The following is a 23,196-nucleotide window of genomic DNA, read 5'->3' as shown; positions in this document are numbered from 1 at the left end:
CGGCCCAGCGCGGGACTAAGGCCTGCACGCGCTCGTTGGCCAGACTGCAGTAACCACTGGATATAGAGATCCAGCCCGTCGCCCAGCCCGGCATAGTTGCTTAAAGATCTCACAGGAAAAAATTCTGGAGAAAACAGCTAGCTAAAAAAAAAAACTACATAAACAAATACTTTTATGCCAGGACCAAAGATCCCAGCAAGGAACTAGGTCCTTACTTCTGACTAGGCAGATTAAAACTAACATCCTATGCAGGAAGTGAGAGGGTGTACCCTCCGGGACTGCCCATAGGCGTAGCCAGAACTTTTTTCTGCCTAGTGTCCTACTCCTGTAGGGGGCAGTATAACCCTACTGATATGGAGAGAACTGCGTCCCTCAAAGAACGATAGAGAAAGTCCTATTATCTTTCACGTCCATTGTCGGAAGTCACTCATCTTTAAGACGTCCAAAAGCAGTCCAACTGAGGAGTGGCCAACACAGCAAATAAACAATAACAGGCCCAAGAAAACAACATAAAAATTGGGGATTGAGTGCAGCTTTAACTTGAAGGCCCCTTTACATAAAACTGGCATCAGACAATACCTCAACATCCACCTAACAAAACTAGAGCATGTGTGAACAGAAGAACGGGTGTCAGTCTTGCAAATCTGGGAAATAGTTGCTTGATGCTGAAAAGCCTAAGAAGCACTAACAGCTCTAGTTGATTGTGCCTTGACAGGAAAGGGTGCAATCTTTCAGACAATGTGCTTTGATAATGGTCTGTCTGCCTGCCTGCGTCTCTTATAGATGGTGGAACAAGAAGCTGGTGCACCCATACGGGGACCATTTTGAATGACAAAACGGGAATCCGTCTTTCTGAACAAAGGAGTGGTTGGGAAACCGACTCCTGCAGCCCAAAACCACATACAGACAATGGAGGGAAATTTCCTTTTAGTGAGCTGGAGCCAGAAAAAGGTAAGGAAGAACAATGTCCTGCTTAGGGTGAAAGGCAGAAACCACCTTAGGTAAGAAGGAATTTCTAGGCTCCAAACCACCTTGTCAATATGCATAACTAGAAAGTGTTCCTTGCATGATAAGGGCACAAGTTCAGACATTCGCCTCATGAGGGTGATGGCTACAAGGAATACTACCTTATAGATGAAAGAAGAATGTCCAAGATGGGTTCAAATGGCAGTTTCTGTAGCAAAGAGAAAACTAGATTTAGATCCCTTCAAGAGAAAAAATAGGGGACGCTACATGGGAGATTTCCTGTACAAAAAAAGATCTTAATCAAGGAGTGAGACCAGCAGTCTCTGAAACACAACAGAGCAAAAACCTGAACTTTGATAGTGCTGACAATCAAACACTGGTCTTGACCCAAGCTGTAGGAAGGGGAGGGTTTGTCCCACAGAGAAATTCCTATGGTGGAATCCCCAAGACTCACACCAAGTAAAGCCTTCTAACTTCAAAGATAGACCTTTCAAGAAGTAGATTCTTAGCTTTTAGCATTGTAGGAATCACCAACTCAAGGATGTCTTTGTCAAAACTTCAACAACCACACTATTAATTCTAACAACACTGAAGATGGATAGTAAACTGGTCTTTGATACAGAAGATGAAGATGATCTGGTAGAGCCCATAGAATGTTCAAAATAAGGCTTACCTGGTCAGAATACCACATTCGCCTGGCTAATGTGGAGCAATGAGAATCACCGGAATGCTCGCCATCGCGATCTTGCAAAGCAGACAAGGAAGAAGTTTATTTTCCGTGTCCAGACCGTGCAAGCTGTGGAAGTGTGCCTGCCAGTTGTCTACCTCTGGAATGTAAATGACAGACAAGGCCAGCAGCGACGTTTTCTCCAGGACAGGATCTCATCGTGGATGGTTAATGGATGTCACTATCATGGCGCTGTCTGCCTGTCAGGAGAACCAGATTCATCCCTTTGCCCGAAGAACTGCACATGCTCATGAAACGGAACCTGTGCACAGAATCAGGGCCTCGCGTGTCTACGAACATTTGCATGCACAAGAGCAGGCAAGTTTGAATTGACTTTGGCACCAAGTGGTTAATTAAAATTAAAAGCTCTGCAAGGTTTAAGATTGGTGAGTGATCGTCAGTTTCTGTGACCTGTAACCAGATCCTGTGCTCACATCTTTGTTCTGACCTGATTTCGTCCTGACTCTGAGTGATATTCCATTGTTGACCCTGGCTTGTGACCTGGCCTTGTCCTCGGTCTGCTAATCTGATACCTTTTCTGCTCGCTCTATACCAACCTTGGCCAGGCCCAATTCCTGATTTTGCACTTCTGCTAGTGGTTTTCAGTAACCACTGCCTTATTACACCTCTTATCCCTGCATCTGCCAGCTTCTGGATTGCCTTCTGCACAGTTCCTAGTCCTGTGTTCACTACATCTCCTGTACCACTCAAGAGCATCTTCAGGCCAGGATCTTTTGCAGGCACCTGTGCCACTCTGTGCCCTGTTACACCCTGTTGTCATCTCCAGTGGAAACAGGATCAGGAGGTGTAAGGGAAGCTCTCTCATTACCCGGACTCTACCAGGTACATGACACTGCCTGAATCGAGATCATATTCCTCCAGGATCGTCAAAAGCTCCAGAGACAGCCAAATTGCCCAAAGCTCCAATCGATTTAGAGACCAAATTTATTAGACGACTATGTCCCTTGCATTGACATGGTACCCAAGACTTCTCCCCAACCAAACAAACTGGCATCTGTCATGAGTTCTGGAGACCCATTCCTTAGACAACCTTGTTGCCAAATAAATCACTATCTGGAAACTGGACTGACTTGTCTCAAAAAATGACAAAGTTGCATTATAGAGATCTGGAGTGAAACTTAGCAAATAGAACTGCATTAAGGGAGACTACTATTCGAGCGAAGATTCTCATGTCATAGCATAAAGTTGGACAACTGGAGCTCAAAATTTGAAATCAGATTCTGAAGTTTCTGCTGTGAGAAAAACACTGGCCTGAGCTGTGTTCAGGGCTAGACCCAGATACCCCAAATGATGAGTCACTTACACTAAAGATTTCTGAAGTTTCAGGATCCACCTGAGCCCATTGTCTGGACAGTAAAGGCCACGTTGTCAGACTGCACTGGATGTTCTGCTAAGTATAACTGGGATGCCATGAGAGCACAGCAGGGCTAATACTGGGGCCAGCACTTTGATAAACACCAGAGGTACAGATGAGAAACTTAAGGGCAGGGTCATGAACTGGTAGCATTCTTGTTGTCTAAAAAAAGAAAGGGCCCTGGTGAAGAGAGGCAATGACAGTTGTGGCAATGACAGTTGTGGTGCATTCCATGCAGAATTTTGGAGAAATTTAGTGATTCGAGATCCAAGATAGGACATATAGGTCATTTTGGTTTGGAAACTGTGAACCATTTAGAGTAAAACCTGAAAATGATCTGTCAGAGGAACTGGGGCAAAGACTCCTTGATGCAGAAGGCCATAGAGGGCTCAATAAAGATCTGCTAATCTATGCAGTGATACAGAAAGGTTGGACATTAGAGAGTAGTATGCAAAGAGTAAGGCCCCTTTACACAGGCGCCTCTGGCAGACTCCGCTTGCTCAGCAGGGAATCGCTCTGCTGATCCCCGCTAAGCAGGCGGATGACAGGTCCGACGCGCCTCACTGTGCAGAGTGGAGATGGACACAGTTCCATTCTCCTGTTTGGGGTAATTGGGGTGAAAACGAACCGCCGGTCCATTTTTATCTGTTCCACCAAACCGATGGAAAATAGGACCACCATCCGTCTGGGGCAGGATCTGATCGGATAGCCGCAGACATGTGTCTGCTGACATCCGCTGCTCCATAGGGGAGACTTGATGTTCTGATCAAGTCCACTTGGAAAACTGACAGGAGGACCTGATCAGACAGCCACTATGAAAGGGGCCTAAGAGTCCAGTTTTTAGCCCTTGGAAACCACCTCCTGCAACCAAGTATTAGAAACGCAAGCTGTCAAAGTGTCCACAGAGGTTAACAAATACCCCCCACATTGAAAAGTGAGGTCACATTATTTATTGTATCCTAGGTGGTTATTTTCCACCCAGAACTCTATTTGAGAGCAATATTGAAATGTTGCATACAAAATATTGTGAATGATTAACAATACGTTTTTAATGCACTATTGAGGTTTGGATTGGTTATAGTTACACAGTTTGATGATTGATAAATAAATATTGGATCATAGTTTGTTATTTTATTCTCAAACATCAGTTTCTATGGAAAAAAATGTATATTTGCTTAGTATGTTTGGATGCAAATAAGTTTATGGGCTTCTGAGAGTCCTTTTTCTTTTAGAGTGCTTAAGGCCAAGACTTGACAAGACTGTAGGAGTTCTAGCATGTGAGGCACAGAGCATTCTCTGAGATTGAAGTGCCTGTGTTCAAAACGTGCAACAAAAGGATTTACAGGTATGATAGCAGATCTTACTGGAAGTGGCTTTTCATGCTTTTAGTAAGGTAGAAATAACTGGCTCAAGAAACCCCTCTGTTAAAGCCAGACACTGAAGCAGGAAGAAATAGAGGGCCCTGAGACAGAAAATCTTACCTGTTAGGAGGAAACCAGGGATTATCTGCGAGAATTTTTAATATGGATGTAAACCACGTACTTCTGGGCAAGTTTGGGGCTTTAGAATGAGTTTACCTCTTTTGCCCTAACTGTTTTGGACAGGTGAGGCAGAATTTGCACTGGAGGGTAGCTGTAGGTTAGCCTGAACTGAGACCAGGGAATTATCAAAGCATCCAAGGCTAAGGCTAGCAGATATGTGGCCCTGGCTATAAACAGAGGAAGTTAGTCGTTAGTTGTTGAACCTAGAGACTAGAATGTCTACATTTGGAGTCACCTATTTTTGAAATGTCAGATTGATGAGGTTTGGTATAAGGGCCTATTTCCCCTGATCTAGGCGGTGACGGCTGAGGTAGTTTGCTTTCCAGGTTTCCACTCCTGGAATGTGGACTGCAGAGTGTGCTTGACAGTGTTTTTTTATCCATTAGATTATCTGCCTTGCTTCCTTCAAGGCTGCAAAAATCCCAGTGCCTCGATGATTGATGTAGGCCAGTGTTCGACTGCACCCTGATTGTGTGACCATATAGAAAAAGGGGAGGGGTCCATTGTTTTAGAGCCATTTAAATTACTCTGTGCTCCAGAATGCTGATGGGGAGCTTGGCTTCCACCAATGACCATGTTCCCTGGACTGTGAGGGACTGGAACACTCCTCCTCATCCTGATAGACTGGTGTCTGTATTTATCCCTTTCCAGTGATAGGGAAGGAAAGACCTCCCTATAGTTAAGGTTGGTCTTGGGCTGAGAACTCAGAGTAGGGTAGGGTTATAGGGGAGGTGCCCAGGGGGAGTGTCCTCTAAAGCTTTGCCAGTGTACAATCACCTGAAGGTATGGGCCTATAACCCAGGGACTATGAATAATTTTCCTGTGTCCTGTAAATGTAGGATTAAGATAGGCGCTTTAAAAAGGGAGGGGAGAGAGGGTGGATAGAGAAAGAGATACAGGTGGGGTGAGAGAGAGGGGGTGAACGAGAGAGGGAGAGGGTGAGAGAGAGGGGAGGTGGGGGATGAGGAGGTGAGAGAGAGGGGGGGGAGAGAGAGGGGGGGTGAAAGAGAGAGAGACCCCCCTAGCCCTACCCCTGTCTGCAATCTCTCCTGTGCCCCCCTGTCCCAGTCAATGTGTGTGTGATGCCTAGTACCTACACCTCCTGCCTATCTTTGTCCTCTTTGCCCTCTGGGAGGCGTCGGGGATGCTACGCCCGCTGCTGCTTGCCTCTTCAGGGTCAGGGACGCAGTGGAGGTCTTCTACTTCCCAGGCTCTCAGTCCTAGCCACCTCCACGCTGCTCATCTTCCCCGCAGCCTCAGTCTCCGGGGCCGCCTGCTTGCCAAGTGGAACGTATATGCGGAGCAAGACACTTTTATCCTGCCCGCACCCTAAGGACGCCGCTGTCTGCACTGGATTTAGCTCCACTGCCCTGCTCCCCGCCGCCACCGGACCAGGGAATCTCAGGGGGCAGCCGCTTTTAGCCCCACAATTATGACTGGGGCCGGGTCAGCTTCCCCTTTTGCCAAGTGTTAAAGACTGCAAAAAAAAAAAATCTAAAACCAGCCCTTAGTGTACACACCAAGACATTTGGTGTTATAGGTCAAGCAATATTTTCTACTTTTTCCCCTTGTCTAATGGTCATTTCCCATGCTTGAAATGTATACCTTTGAAGCATTATATGTTCTTTTTAAATAGAAACACTGGGACAGTATAAATTAAAAATCATTGGATTCACAGTTTATTTTACAATATTTGAGAAGTCTACAAGTTAAGGCAAACATACTGATGCATTAGCTTTAGGAACTTAAAGTTTAAAAAGATAATTGGAGCGTTCTGAAATATCTAAGAAAATGTTTAATAAAAAAAATAGAGTTCAGTAAATCAAGAAAACAGAGGCTTAAAAAAATCATTACATGGAACCTGGACAAGGTATATGATGTGAACAACTAATGGTAATGTTAAATCCATTCGAACCACGAATGCCGAACATCATCGAAGATTAACATAGACTGGTAAATAAGATTGGCATTGTTATGTAGTACAGTCCATAACAAGTACAGCATTTAACTGCTTTGGAAAAAAAAATGGGAGATCTTGTGATGTACTAGAAAGTGTACAATGACTAAATAAAGGTACATGTGGGATCATCAGGTGTGGGCTCCACAGCACAGTGCTGTTACCAAGGTGGAAGCAGCCCAAAACTTCGGTATGGGTTCATCCTTGCCAAGCTAGATATGCCCAATGGAGCAGTCCATGGAAAACTGGAAGCTCCTAGAGGTCACAGGAGGGTCTGGTTACTTCAAACATCTGGACGGAGTGTGCTTTATGGTTTACCATTTAACACGGCCAAGCAACTTTGCAACAGCTGCAAATTACCCTGCAGAGAAGAAAATTCAAACTGTCAACAAACTTTATATATATTAGTATAGAGAACCAATGCGCTACCAAAAAGGATCTAAAAAATAAAAAAAAAATAATATCTTAAAAATATATATAAAGGTATATCAAGATAGAATCAAGCATAAGCAGCCAATCCCTGTAGTGTCACCACATACAATACTAATAAAAGGTAAAAATAATAGATCAGCGCTATAGCATACAAATCAGATACCACAATAAAATGCAAATGTAAAGCTCAAATAAATAAAGACATGAAGATATATAAAATAGTGCAAAGCATGCTAAAAAATATATAAATAGAAGTAATAAAATCATCCCACATTGATCTCCCATACACAAAAGTGAAAAATCCAAACATACAATAATATATATAATACAATTTCAAAAGTCCATATATGATATGAATCAAACTTGTGCAGGATATGGAAGAAAATTTTTCTTAATTTCTTAAAAAAAACATCCAAAACGTGAATATTAACATCCAGTGTTGAAGGTGTCACCAGTGTAGAGTCACGGCAAACCACTCTCCACCATCAAGTGCAAAGGCCGCTCACCTTAATAAATAGAAATTAATGCTTTTTCATTTATGGCACTCTTAATCAAGAGGTTCACTCCATGGCGCTTGATAATCAGCTTGGAGATGCGTGATATTCTTAAGAGGTAATCCTGATAGAGGGATAACTCCGCAGCAGATAATAATCAGCTCATGAAAAAATAAATAGGTGTCTCCATAGTGTAGTAAGTAAAAGTAGTGCTTTAATAAGAAATAAAATAACTTACATATAAGCAAGGAGATGCAGGTGTAGAGTTAAAAATAGGACCGAGGGGTCCCCGTGGAAGTAATAGCGTGTATAGCCAGTGTATAATAGCATGTGAAGCGAGTTTGGGGTTATACAAGTAATCACTTCCACGGGGACCCCTCTGTCCTATTTTTAACTCTACACCTGCATTTCCTTACTTGTATGCAAGTTATTTTATTTCTTATTAAAGCACTACTTTTACTTACTACACTATGGAGACCCCTATGTATTTTTTCATGAGCTGAATATCATCTGCTGCGGAGTTATCCCTCTATCAGGATTGCCTCTTAAGAATATCACGCATCTTTATATTGACCCAAGCTGACTATCATGCGCCATGGAGAGAACCTCTTGATTAAGAGTGCCATATATGAAAACGCATTAATTTCTATTTATTAAGGTGAGCGGCCTTTGCACTTGATGGTGGAGAGCGGTTTGCTGTGACTCTACACTGGTGACACCTTCAACACTGGATGTTAATATTCACGTTTTGGATGTTTGTTTAAGAAATTAAGATATTTTTCTTCCATTTCATGCACAAATTTGATTCATATCATATATGGACTTTTGAAATTGTATTATATATATATTAAATGTAGGTTTTGTTTTTTTTCAGTTTTCTGTATGGAAGATCACATGTGGGATGATTTTATCACTTCTATTTATATATTTTTTAGCATGCTTTGCACTATTTTATATATCATCATGTATTTATTTATTTGAGCTTTACATTTTCATTGTGGTGATTTGTATGCTATAGCGCTTATCTATTATTTTTACCTTTGTTCTTTATATATACCAATGTTTACTGTGCACCTACCTTTTTGTTATATACTATTATTATATACAGTACATGCGCATCCATAAGCAAAATGACAGCTTTGTAACCCTTCATTACTTCTCATTTTGATTGGGTTACTATATTGTTACCAAATTAACAGCTCTTTTGGGGTTTTTAACATAGTTACATAGTAGGTGAGGTTGAATAAAGACAATAGTCCATCCAGTTCAACCTGTGTAAATGTGTGGCCATAATCATCTTACATACCCCTGAATGTTCTGATCCTTGAGATGTACGTCTAAGAGTCTTTTGAAAGCCACCATACTTCCCGCAGAAACCACCTCTTGTGGTAGAGAATTCCACAATCTTGTAGCTCTAACCGTAAAGAACCCCCCACGTTGCCTGAGGTTAAAACGCTTCTCCTCTAATCGTATTGTATGCCCTCGAGTCCTCATGCAATCCCTTCGACTGAATAGCTTCTTTTCTATGCCGAGATCACCATTGAGATATTTATAAATTGCTATCATATCCCCTCTCAGGCATCTTCTCCAGGGAGAATAAATCAAGCGATTGCAGATGCTCTTCATAATTAAGGTCCTCAAATTCCCTAATTAAGGGATGCCCTTCTCTGGATTCTCTCCAGCTCCAACACATCCCTCCTGAGGACTGGCGACCAGAACTGGACAGAATACTCCAGATGCGGTCAGACCAGAGTTTTATAAAGTTGCCCTTCTCTGGATTCTCTCCAGCTCCAACACATCCCTCCTGAGGACTGGCGACCAGAACTGGACAGAATACTCCAGATGCGGTCGGACCAGAGTTTTATAAAGTGGAAGGATTATAGTCTTATCTCTGGAATACATCCCTTTCTTTATGCATGCTAATATTCTGCTGGCTTTGGCAGCTGCCGCTTGACATTGCATGCTATTGCCTAGTCTATCATCTACCAAGATTTCCAGATCCTTCTCCCTTTTTGATTCCCCCAAGGGTTCCCCCCCCCTAACGTATATTGTGCTTTTATGTTTTTAGTCCCCAAGTGCAAAACCTTACACTTCTCCACATTAAACCTCATTTGCCATGTCATTGCCCTGTTATTTTGTCCAGGTCATTCTGTAGGATATCTGCTTCATGCTGTGCAGTTATTGCCCTGCCCAATTTTGTGTCATCTGCAAAAACTGATATAGAACTACTGATCCCGTCCTCAATGCGGTTTATGAATAAATTGAACAAGGTTGGTCCCAGGACTGAGCCTTGGGGGACCCCGCTTACCACCTCAGACCAGTCTGAGTATGCGCTGTTTATTACCACCCTTTGGACACGCCCTTTTAGCCAATTCCGTATCCAAGAGCGAACCCTGCGGTCGATACCTGCAGACCTTATTTTATAAATTAAGCGCTTTTGGGGAACTGTATCAAACGCCTTAACGAAATCCAGGTACACCACATCCACTGGTCTGCCCCTATCTAGCTCACCTCCTCGTAGAATGTTAAGAGATTGGTTTGACAAGAACGCCCATTTGTAAACGCGTGCTGATGATGTTGTTGTCTTTAGCAAACTCTACGATATAGTCCCTTATCATCCCCTCCAGAAGTTTACATACTATCAATGTCAGACTGAGAGGCCTATAATTACCCGGGACATGCCTCTGCCCTTTTTTGAATATCGGTATCACGTTAGCTTTCCTCCAATCCCCTGGTACATTTCCTGTGATAATACTGTCAGCAAAGATCAGGAACAGTGGTCTAGATATAATCTTACTGAGTTCCTTGAGTACTCTCGGATGTACGCCATCGGGGCCTGGTGATTTGTTTGTGTTAATTTTATCTAGCCTTTCCCTGATTTCACCCTCTGTTAGCCATAGCAGCAAGTCCTGTGTATGACTACTAACCATACAGTCATGGTCAGTGTACTCCTCCTTTTCCTGTGCAAAGACTGACAAGAAAAAATCGTTCAGCACTGTTGCTTTTTCAGTGTCCTCTGTAACCATCCCCCCATCTTCGTTAATTATGTGTGCAATATGCTCTGCCCTAGCTTTTTTGCTGTTGATATATTTAAAGAATTTCTTTGGGTTCTTTTTACTATCCTCCGCTATTTGTCTCTAAAAGTTGATTTTAGCCATTTTGATTTCGTATTTTTCTTTTCTTATTTGCCTCCTTGTATTGCTCGAAAGCCGATACTGTGCCCTCTGATTTATATTTCTTGAAGGCCATTTTTTTCCCCCTAATACGTTTTTTAACATTACGGTTTAGCCAGCCAGGTTTGGCCTGGTCTCTTCTAAAATTATTTCCCATAGGAATGCACTGCAAGATGCATTTGTTTAATATGTTCCTAAAGCATTCCAATTTTTCCTCCGTGGTCAGTGTTCCAAGCGTTTCGTCCCAGTTTACCCTTTCCATCAATGAGCATAATTTTGGAAAGTTTGCCCTTCTGAAGTTTAGGGTTCTTATGTTCCCTACTTGCCTTGTTATATTGTTATTTATGCTAAATGTGATCATCCTGTGATCGCTAGAGCCCAGTTTGTCCTCCGAGATTAGGTCTGGGTCATTAGTGATCAATAGATCCAGGACTGCATTTTCTCTAGTAGGAGAATCCACCAACTGAGACATGTAGTTATCCTGTAAGGTTTCCATGTATAGACGGGCCTTCTGTGAGTGTGTAATCCCCTCTTCCCAGTCAATGTCGGGATAATTGAAGTCCCCCAATATGATGACTGATCCCAGTTTTGCCACTTTACCCAACAGTGATATAAATTCCAGCTCTACCTCCTCCCTTTGGTTGGGTGGCCTATAGCCAACCCCCACAATTACTCTTTTCCCTTTTCTTCTTCCCTATGCAGTTCTACCCACACGGATTCTAACTCCATACTCATCCCTTCCATAATATCATTCCTCTCTATCACCCTTACATTATTCTTGACATAGAGACATACCCCTCCCCCTCTTTTTCCTACCCTGTCCTTCCGATACACCGAATACCCTTGGATATTGGCAAGCCAGTCATGTGAGGGGTCAAACCAAGTCTCCGTTATTCCCACAAGGTCTATGTCTTCCTCATGTACGAACATTTCCAACTCATCCATTTTATTAGGTAGGTTCCTGGCATTAGCATATACCCCTCTTAGTTTTGTGGAAGTTGATTGTGGATGGTGATTATGTTTATTCCTGTTTGGTCTGAGGTTTTCCCGCACAGACCCCCCAATTGACGTTATGGAACTACTGTCGCTGCTGACTCTACTACTGCCTTCTGTCCTTTGCTCCCTCCTCACTGACTCTACTTCTGAGCCCTCGCCCCCAAGTTTAAAAGCCCCTCCAACTTGGTGGCCATCTTTCTCCCCAAAAGAGCTGCACCGTCCCCATTAAGGTGCAGCCCATCCTTACTAAACATGTTTAAGTAAAAAGGACAAATTTTTATAGTAAAGTGTACCTTGGCATGCTTTAATTCCAGTTCAGCCAGCTCTACTAGATTTTTGCGGAAAGCAGCCACTCTTCTGGTTTTGAAATCCATGAGTTCTGAAACAAACAAAGATAACAGTAAACAGGCTTATTTTAAAATGTATATTAACCCTACTGATGAACTTCTTCCATATGTGCTGTTAAACATAGCATTAAAGTGACATTAGCATCTTTTTTTGCATAAAACATAATAAAAAGTTATATGCAAATTCATCCTCTGTGATTACTTTTGAAAGTGACCCCCAGCCACACAGACACACTCCATGTTCTCTGTGCCGTTGGGACCTATGAAGTCCTGTAGGAGTCCCTTCTATGTGCATACTGCTCTATACTACAACTGTACATGCAACATTCCAAGCAGTGCAAGAAGGACACAGAGCAAAAGCCATGCCTCGTGATCGACTGGTGCAGACATGCCCTTTACAAGCTTTGGGTATCATTGGAACAAGAATCAATAGCGTCTCCCTTAGCTGGCCTCCCATGGATTGATGTCCCACACTCTTGCCTAGTGAATCCACATTCCCCAATCGACACCACTTTGACTTAAATTGCTAGATACTATAAGGGCTTGACAAATTTGCCTGAAATCTAGGAGCCAGCTAAAAAAGTTAGGAGCCAGTTTTTTTTCTTTTTTCTTTAAACTAACAACCAAGCTTTATTTAAAAAAAAAAAAAAAACTGATACTTAATTTACAAATAAAATACGACTAGAACCCCGCTCTCCTCTATAGGGCAATCGGATGGAAACAGACCGTTTGTTTCCATCCGATGCCATCTGATCTGATCCATGGGATGGATAGAAAATAGAACCACCATCCGTCTGTTTTTGGCGGACAGGATCAGATGGCAGCAGATTACCGCTCCATAGAGGAGACTGAAGGGTCCGATCAGGTCTGCCTGAGAAACTGACAGGCGGACCTGATGAGATAGCCTGTGTGAAAGGGGCCTTCGGCTGTGTGGCTGTGGCATGGCAGGGAGATGATAAAAAAAATATATATACATATTTTTCAATAATTAAAAAAAAAAATATATATTATTTAAATAATTTTAAAAATAAATTAATAATACCACACTCCCTGTCCACTTACCTTTAAGCAAAAGGTAAGTGGACAGGGAGATGAAGCCTGCAAAAACTTCCATCTCATCTCCTCTTGGGAAGGAGATGGGCAGGCATTGAGAACAGGCAGTGGAAACAGTCGTTAGTGACTGCTTGTGAATCTCTCGGCCACCACAAGAGGGCGCCAGTTCCCCGTTGGAAGCCTATCTCATCTCACAGAAGAAGGCCGAAAAGCCGGGGGCCTCAATTTTCGGACGGTGCGGTAGTCCGTGCACTTGGGGAGGAGGTGGGGGGTAGCAAAAGGGACAGGACACCTCCTGCAGGGCACCCCAGGCACCAGCTTTGCTAATTCGAGTCGCCAATGCGACCTGGCGCCCGGGGTTTGTCGAGCCCTGCTATAAAATGATAGCGACACGTAGCTTTCACTCTCCACTCACACCCATCCATTGGTCACCCTGACTTTGCACCAGGATTTACAGACAAAACTTTTCCAAATACAAGCAGACAAGAATATTGTCAGAGCTTCCTCTTTTCTCACCCAAACAGATTGGGCACGCCCTTCGAACCTATACAGTATATTCAACTCTACCGCTCTTTGACAATGGAAATTGCGACAACTAGCATACTTTCTTAGATCCCTACTGGAACACCACAGGTTTCGGAGACAATTGATGTCTTTTGAGGATCTCTGTGTGGGGGAGGGACCACTTTGGAAATCCCTCTCTATATATCTTATCTCATCCTACTAGCCAGTATGTCTCAGCAAGACCCGTCGTATTGAATACTCTTTTCGCACACAAGTCTTCCCTTTGCAGTAAATATCAAGAGACATCATATAAAATGACGTGTTGGTACCGGACCCCAGCAGTGTTGTCATCCCTCTTCCCTGGACATAGTCCCCTCTGCTGGCGGTGTGGCTCCCAAGTCGGCACACTTGTCCATGTTTTCTGGGAGTGCCCCATGATTCACCCTTTTTGGCAACAGGTTCTGAAAATCGTGCACAAACTTACAGACTACTCTTTATTCGACAATCCAGTCGCAGTTCTCCTTAACCCGACTCCTATGTCTAGTAAGAAATACCGCAAATCCCTGTTAAAACATCTCCTGAATCCTGCTAGGGCTTGCATACCTGTTATGTGTAAGCAACAAACATCTCCCTTGATGTCTCAATGGTTTGCCAGAATGATATTCAGCACATGGAGCACCTTAATGCGACCCTTGGAGAGTGGAGGAGCACAATGGGCGATGCCCCCCCCCCCCACCTTCTTCCTGTTACTCTCAAACTTCCTTTCTGTCTCACCCTTTCACCTTCTCTTATCTTCTATTCGACACCATAGATGTCCTTTTCTCTGATTAATATCTGTATGGAAAAAACGAATAAAACATGCCTCTTGGTGTGCACACGATACTGAATTGAAATTTTGCTTATCTACATAATACACTCATAGTGATGAGGGCTTGCTGCCTCATTAAACCGGCCAATAGATAGATGCCGGAGGAGGTCGCAACCCTACAGTCATGACCATACGAGATAGGCTCCTTTTAGTTCGGATTTCCACTTAGCACAGTTCTCTCTAGAAATCATCAAACACCTAAAACTGCTACTAGGTTTAGTTATTAAAATGACAGTAGGTCTTTGCTATGTTTAGCTACCATCAACCTTCATTAGTTCATCATCTACTCTGTATTATAGATAAAGGTTTGACTAATTGTAATGCCAAATGTTATTTTCTGTTTTTCTTGTGGCATACCACTAAATAAAGAATTAAAAAAAAAAAAAAAAAAAAAAGCCATGCCTCTCTCTCCTCCTCCACAGAGGATTCCAGAATGCTGCATGTACAGTTGTAGTATATAAAGTGGACAGCGCTATCACTGTCATACTACAAAAATCTGTGCTCACATATGTAAAGCATATGTATATCTAGCTGCTACACATGCAACAATGCAAAATATACCAATTAATGAAATAAGAAAAAATATACAATAAAGGGCTGGGTGCAGAGGGAAAATGCTAAATTTTGTGCAAAAAAAAATCCTTAATATGGAACTATTTACATTTTTGTGCAATATTCATGCAGAAACAATATCATAAAATGAATTATAGAAATAGACAAATAAACCAATAGGCAATTCGCATTGACTTCATATTAAGGAGTAGGTGTTCCTGGCAAGGAAAAATAAAGATGAAGGATTCTTATGAACATCATGCTGCCCATAATTTCAACAACCTTGTGTCCTTTTGTGATTTTAAAAAAAAAGCAGTTGAGTTATGTGAAATATCAAATCTTATTGGCCTCCTGGCATCAGGCCTTAGGAATTTACAATTTTATCAATTTTCTGTATTTGACTACTACGAGGATAAAACCGGGGACTTTCTAAGATGGCAGCCACAGATATAGATTTAACAAATCAGTATAAAAAAATATTTCTAAATAGATTAGTCACATCATAGAACACTCAATACAGTATTCTTTTTTGACAAACATAAGGGTACCCAGTTGTTGGTTACTACGTGAGGCAGCACTTTACTAGTTTATGTATTTAATAATGTACAGCAGAAAATAGGACTTTAAAGCGGAGTTCCGGGCAGAGAATCGTTTTTTTTTTGAACATACCCCCGGGACAGTCAGGGCTAGCACATTCCACAATGGCTAGCCTCTGATCTGTCCCGGTTCGCACTTACCTTTTAGAAGAAATACTTACTTAGAAGTTTTCTTCCACAGCGTTTCCATCTCGGTTGTGGGCAGCTGAAGCCGGCGCGGTCCTCTTCTCCGTCTTCTTCCGCGTCTTCGTGTCCCAGAATGCGCTGCACCGGCCCCTCTCGTCACTTCCGGTGCGGCGCCGCATTCCTAAACAGCTTCTGGGCATGCCCAGAAGCTGTTTAGCAGGGGAATGCGGCGTCGCCCGGAAATGACGAGCGGGGCCGGTGCGGCGCATTGATTCCTGGGAGCTATGACGTTCAGCTCCCAGGAATCATAGCGAGACAGGAAGTGACGGGGTGAGCCGCGGCTCCGAGGGAGGAAGCTGTCATAGGTGAGTATTTACGATCGTCAATTACAAGGTGAGTTTTTAAAAAAAAAAAATCTAACTATCCAATTCCTTTTCAGGTTAGGCTGAACTAGCGGACGGGCACAAAAAAAAAATATCGTTTTTGTGCCCGGAACTCCGCTTTAAATGGTTTGCTAAATTGCTAGCATTTAAGCAACAGATTTTTTTACCGCCGATATCGATACTTTGGTCATTGGATATCGGTATCGGACGATATTTTCAGACATTAAAAAAAAAATGTACTTATTTTTTTTTAATGTCTACAGGTACTGTGGGGGAGGGATCTGGGGAGTCTAAAAGACCCCAAACCCCTCCTCTGCGCTTAAAAGCATTCAAAACGCCAAGTTTGGCCGTTTTGAATGCTGTAAGTTTTTTGAATTTGGCGCCGCCAGTACCCGGAAGTGATGTCATGTTATGACATCACTTCCGGGTACTCGGCAGCGCCGAATAAAAAAAAATGGAGTCCCTGTCAGACGGCGGTGGCGCAGATGGAGACCCGGTCAGACGGCGGCGGTGAAGGTAGGATGCCCGGGTCTCCCGGTGGGACAGGAGACCCGTGCGAGCCGCGGGAGGGAGGGGGGTTGGGGGCCATACGTCCCCTCCCGCTCCTTGGAATGACAGCCGAGCGGCTTCTCAGCCGCATCGGTTCTCATTACAAGACAGCCAACCGTTGGCTATGGACACCGGTACCAGGGTGATGCCTGTAGCTGAAGGCATCACCCCAGTACAAGCACTTTCCCGAAATATCGGCAATATCGGTAAATCAAAAGGCTGATTCTGATATATCGGGCAAAGTGCATATCGGCCCTCAATATATCGGCTTTGCCGATAATCGGTCGATCACCAACATATACACACACACCTAAACACACTTTTTTTTTTTATTACATTCTGTCACCAGAGCAGTGCAGGGTTGTTTCTAAAAAGGGATTGGGATAAGCTGTGATCGACTACAGCTATTGCATGGTAATGGGAGGCGGTGCTTGGCCCTGTACCAAGGGATCACAGGGATTCTGAATGGCTGTAAAGAATGGCAGCCATCTTTACTACTGGATATAGGATTGTTGAAATTGATCACAATGTTCACATGGTACTAAGGCCAAGCACCGCCGCTCTGTACTCGGACTGGTGATCCATTGTGTCCACCGGACACAGGATTGCGCTGATGGGTGCAGGAGGTGCAGGTCTGGGAGGATGTACAGGTACGTCCTCCCAGACGGACATTTGTCCTGCCTGGCCCTGCAAATAAACAGTTTTTTTGTTATATCTGTTTAAAAAAGTACATCAGTGTTTCAATTCTAAATACGTGAACTTCAGAGTTTTATTGGCGCAATAAGTGACGGTTGACATTGGTACGATGCAGGAACCCTGCACGACTGCGATGCAAATTCAGCCATACAATCTGTATGGCTGAATTTGCATCGCATGTGATTTGCAGAGCAGTGCGGTGCGAATGACATGCAATGTCTTACATCGCTATAGTGTGAACCAGCACTTAAAACACAAATACACAAGCCAAGAGTTGCCCCAATGTTTCACACTTCACAGATAAATACATAAGTATTTATATACAGTGCCTTGCGAAAGTATTCAGCCCCCTTGAACTTTGCAACCTTTTGCCACATTTCAGGCTTCAAACATAAAGATATAAAACTGTAATTTTTTTGTGAAGAATTAACAAAAAGTGGGACACAATCATGAAGTGGAACGAAATTTATTGGATATTTCAAACTTTTTTTAACACATAAAAAACGGAAAAATTGGGCATGCAAAATGATTCTGCCCCCTTAAGTTAATAATTTGTAGCACCACCTTTTGCTGCGATTACAGCTGTAAGTCGCTTGGGGTATGTCTCTATCAGTTTTGCACATCGAGAGACTGAAATTTTTGCCCATTCCTCCTTGCAAAACAGCTCGAGCTCAGTGAGGTTGGATGGAGAGCATTTGTGAACAGCAGTTTTCAGTTCTTTCCACAGACTCTCGATTGGATTCAGGTCTGGACTTTGACTTGGCCATTCTAAAACCTGGATATGTTTATTTGTGAACCATTCCATTGTAGATTTTGCTTTATGTTTTGGATCTTTGTCTTGTTGGAAGACAAATCTCCGTCCCAGTCTCAGATCTTTTGCAGACTCCATCAGGTGTTCTTCCAGAATAGTCCTGTATTTGGCTCCATCCATCTTCCCATCAATTTTAACCATCTTCCCTGTCCCTGCTGAAGAAAAGCAGGCCCAAACCATGATGCTGCCACCACCATGTTTGACAGTGGGGATGGTGTGTTCAGGGTGATGAGTTCTGTTGCTTTTACGCCAAACATAACGTTTTGCAATGTTGCCAAAAAGATCGATTTTGGTTTCATCTGACCAGAGCACCTTCTTCCACATGTTTGGTGTGTCTCCCAGGTGGCTTGTGGCAAACTTTAAACTACACTTTTTATGGATATCTTTAAGAAATGGTTTTCTTCTTGCCACTCTTCCATAAAGGCCAGATTTGTGCAGTATACGACTGATTGTTGTCCTATGGACAGAGTCTCCCACCTCAGCTGTAGATCTCTGTAGTTCATCCAGAGTGATCATGGGCCTCTTGGCTGCATCTCTGATCAGTCTTCTCCTTGTATGAGCTGAAAGTTTAGAGGGACGGCCAGTTCTTCGTAGATTTGCAGTGGTCTGATACTCCTTCCATTTCAATATTATCGCTTGCACAGTGCTCCTTCGGATGTTTAAAGCTTGGGAAATCTTTTTGTATTCAAATCCGGCTTTAAACTTCTCCACAACAGTATCTCGGACATGCCTGGTGTGTTCCTTGTTCTTCATGATGCTCTCTGCGCTTTAAACGGACCTCTGAGACTATCACAGTGCAGGCGCCTTTATACGGAGACTTGATTACACACAGGTGGATTCTATTTATCATCATTAGTCATTTAGGTCAACATTGGATCATTCAGAGATCCTCACTGAACTTCTGGAGAGAGTTTGCTGCACTGAAAGTAAAGGGGCTGAATAATTTTGCACGCCCAATTTTTCAGTTTTTTGTTAACAAAGTTTGAAATATCCAATAAATTTCGTTCCACTTCGATTGTGTCCCACTTGTTGATTCATCACAAAAAATTACAGTTTTATATCTTTATGTTTGAAGCCTGAAATGTGGCAAAAGGTTGCAAAGTTCAAGGGGGCCGAATACTTTCGCAAGGCATTGTGTGTATGTATGTATGTATGTATATATACACACACACACACACACACACACACACGTATACAGACTGTCCAATCTACCCCCATCCCTTTCAGTATTACATTAGGGAACCTTGCTATTCCAAATACAAAAAACAAAAATCGGGGTAATTCAATGTACCTTGTTTTGCAGATTCAGATATTTTCTCAAACTTCTGACAGCAAAGCTGCTGAGTGGTTTCCGCTGATAACACATCCTTGTTTTTAGCCCTGGCTTTATCTAGTGCTTTATTGGCATTTTCATAATCTACCAAAGAGCGAGATCTTCTGTAGAGGAGATCCTGCAAACAGAAAGCTCAGACTTAAAAAACAGCCCATCATTTCAATGTGACGCCACTCCCAATTCGCAGTTTCTGGGCTGATGCACCATACAGTTACCTTAGCAGCTTGTGATTCTCTTAAATAATATTTAAGGAGGTCTGAAAGCTTCAGGTCTTCATCAGCTGATACCCGGGCTTCAATTTTCTAAAGAACACAAAATGTGTTTTATTACAAAGATAAAGTACATGTTATAAACTAAATTTCCAATTCGGGATTTGACTAGACATATCTCTAAACATCTGCAGGTCCTACCAACTACATCACTTTCCTAAATCCTAAAAAAATAATAGCTACAGAATACCCACAAGACTTATCAACATGCTCCCTTCTACAGAATGAACAAGAAAAGAATACTGTTCTATGTTTTCTGGTCCTGCTTCAAAAACTGAGGCCGGTTTCATCTGCAAGGCATGCTACCAAAAGTTAATGACACATAAAAGGCTTTTCATTTAATTTTTTTTTTAACTCATTAGTAAATTTACAGTAAAGATTTAGACCACCAATTGCATTTGTTTTTACTGACAACATATAAGATAGCTGACGCCCAGGAATTGTTACATGAGGCCTTGGTGAAAAAAGTTTAAGCTGTACCTTACCTATACCTATGTTTTTTTCTAGCGAGAAATGCAGAAATGTCTTGATAATCCAGAAAAAAAAAAAAACACCCTACTGTGTTTTCCTTACTATTTCATCCCCTATTTGTCATCTTCTTTCATGTTTTTCTCAATCTCGGACCTTTTGAAAAACCGTCTTGGGAAGATGGCATCTTAAAATAGAAGTATGGGGTTTCATTTTTTCCCACATTTATACTTACCTAGGTGGATGCACTTGCCGACTGCTCACAGTATATTTACTGTGGCAGTCAGCCCCTCACAGGCAGAGCGACGTAGTACTACGTCACTAGCCTGGGAGGGCTCTGGGGAGCGGGCGCGCTCCCGCGCGGTCACGGACCCCCCCACGCGTGTGACCGGCGGACCCGATGTCCGCCGGTCACTCGGCGATCGTCGGTGGAGAGGGAGAAAGGCAGGCGGCTGATGTAAACAAGCCGCCTGTCATTCTCCCCGGTGGAGAAATAGTGATCATACGGTTCTACTATGTATGACCGTTGATCACTGTTCCTACACCTCAAGCCACAGCCAATCACAGTTAGAATCACACCCCTAGGGGCACACATAACCCCTCCCTCTCAAAAAAGTTAACCCCTTCACTGCCAGTGTAATTTTACAGTAACAGTGCATATTTATAGCACTGATTACTGTAGAAATGTCACTGGTAACCCCAAAAGTGTCAAAAATGTCAGTCAAGGGTCCGATCTGTCCACCGCAATACCGCAAAAAAAAAAAAAAAAAAAAAAAAAAATCGCAGATCGCCGCCATTACGCGGTAAAAAAAAAAAAAAAAAAAAACAACAAAAATGACAAAAATATCTTTCCCTTTGTTAGTAAATGCGATAACTTTTAAGCAAACCAATCAAAATACGCTTTTTGCGATTTTTTTTACCAAACATACAGTGGGTACGGAAAGTATTCAGACCCCTTTAAATGTTCCACTCTTTGTTATATTGCAGCCATTTGCTAAAATCATTTAAGTTCATTCTTCTTCCTCATGAATGTACACATAGCACCCCATACTGACAGAAAAACACAGAATTGTTGACATTGTTGCAGATTTATTAAAAAAGAAAAACTGAAATATCACATGGTCCTAAGTATTCAGACCCTTTGCTGTGACACTCATATATTTAACTCAGGTGCTTTCCATTTCTTCTGATCATCCTTGAGATGGTTCTACACCTTCATTTGAGTCCAGCTATGTTTGATTATACTGATTGGACTTGATTAGGAAAGCCACACACCTGTCTATATAAGACCTTCCAGATCACAATGCATGTCAGAGCAAATGAGAATCATGAGGTCAAAGGAACTGCCTGAAGAGCTCAGAGACAGAATTGTGGCAAGGCACAGATCTGGCCAAGGTTACAAAAAGATTTCTGCTGCACTTAAGGTTCCTAAGAGCACAGTGGCCTCCATAATCCTCAAATGGAAGACGTTTGGGATGACCAGAACCCTTCCTAGAGCTGGCCGTCCGGCCAAACTGAGCTATCGGGGGAGAAGAGCCTTGGTGAGAGAGGTAAAGAAGAACCCAAAGATCACTGTGGCTGAGCTCCAGAGATGCAGTCAGGAGATGGGAGAAAGTTGTAGAAAGTCAACCATCACTGCAGCCCTCCACCAGTCGGGGCTTTATGGCAGAGTGGCCCGACGGAAGCCTCTCCTCAGTGTAAGACACATGAAAGCCCGCATGGAGTTTGCTAAAAAAACACCTGAAGGACTCCAAGATGGTGAGAAATAAGATTCTCTGGTCTGATGAAACCAAAATAGAACTTTTTGGCCTTAATTCTAAGCGGTATGTGTGGAGAAAACCAGGCACTGCTCATCACCTGTCCAATACAGTCCCAACAGTGAAGCATGGTGGTGGCAGCATCATGCTGTGGGGGTGTTTTTCAGCTGCAGGGACAGGACGACTGGTTGCAATCGAGGGAAAGATGAATGCGGCCAAGTACAGGGATATCCTGGACAAAAACCTTCTCCAGAGTGCTCTGGACCTCAGACTGGGCCGAAGGTTTACCTTCCAACAAGACAATGACCCTAAGCACACAGCTAAAATAACGAAGGAGTGGCTTCACAACAACTCTGTGACTGTTCTTGAATGGCCCAGCCAGAGCCCTGACTTAAAACCAATTGAGCATCTCTGGAGAGACCTAAAAATGGCTGTCCACCAACGTTTACCATCCAACCTGACAGAACTGGAGAGGATCTGCAAGGAGGAATGGCAGAGGATCCCCAAATCCAGGTGTGAAAGACTTGTTGCATCTTTCCCAAAAAGACTCCTGGCTGTATTAGATCAAAAAGGGGCTTCTACTAAATACTGAGCAAAGGGTCTGAATACTTAGGACCATGTGATATTTCAGTTTTTCTTTTTTAATAAATCTGCAACAATGTCAACAATTCTGTGTTTTTCTGTCAGTATGGGGTGCTATGTGTACATTCATGAGGAAGAAGAATGAACTTAAATGATTTTAGCAAATGGCTGCAATATAACAAAGAGTGAAAAATTTAAGGGGGTCTGAATACTTTCCGTACCCACTGTATGTAGCATAAAACAACATTGGCTGAAAATGTTAAAAAATTTAGATTTTGACATTTTTTTTTGGGGGGGGGGGGGGGGAATTTCATATAAAAAAAATTTAAAAAATATTGTTATTTTTGCAAAAAATTGTCGCTCTTTTTTTATTATAGCGCATGATCAAAAAAAAAAAAAAAAAAATCGCACAGGTGATCAAATATCACCAAAAGAAAGCTCTGTTTGTGGGAAAAAAAAGGACGTCAAAATTGTTTAGGTACAGCGTGGCACGACCGTGCAATTGTCCGTTAAAGTCACGCAGTGCCGAATCGCAAAATAGTCCCTGGTCGGAATGGGGGTAAAATCTTCCGGGGCTTAAGTGGTTAAAACAGTCACTCACTCGAAACCTGTTTGTTTTTGAAAGTTAAGCTTTTAACAAA

The 23,196-nt window shown here is 42.7% G+C and overlaps 1 protein-coding gene across 1 annotated transcript in view; it reads right to left on the bottom strand.

The window, feature by feature from the left end:
* Positions 1-6,261: 6,261 nt before the first annotated feature.
* Positions 6,262-23,196, bottom strand: part of SNX6 (sorting nexin 6) — a 90,497-nt gene continuing 73,562 nt past the window's right edge. The window contains exons 11-14 of the mRNA XM_082275617.1: positions 19,695-19,781; positions 19,438-19,597; positions 11,955-12,040; positions 6,262-6,927 (exon numbers count right to left, since the gene is read on the bottom strand). Of these exons, the coding sequence (XP_082131743.1) occupies positions 6,874-6,927; positions 11,955-12,040; positions 19,438-19,597; positions 19,695-19,781 (387 nt within the window). The 3' untranslated portion in view covers positions 6,262-6,873. The remainder of the gene's footprint in view (positions 6,928-11,954; positions 12,041-19,437; positions 19,598-19,694; positions 19,782-23,196) is intronic.

This window comes from Pelophylax lessonae (assembly GCF_965119305.1).
Source record: "Pelophylax lessonae genome assembly, chromosome: 13".
Lineage (NCBI taxonomy): Eukaryota > Metazoa > Chordata > Amphibia > Anura > Ranidae > Pelophylax > Pelophylax lessonae.
The sequence above is the reverse complement of the archived record's forward strand: the minus strand, read 5'-3'. Positions and strand labels throughout refer to the sequence as shown.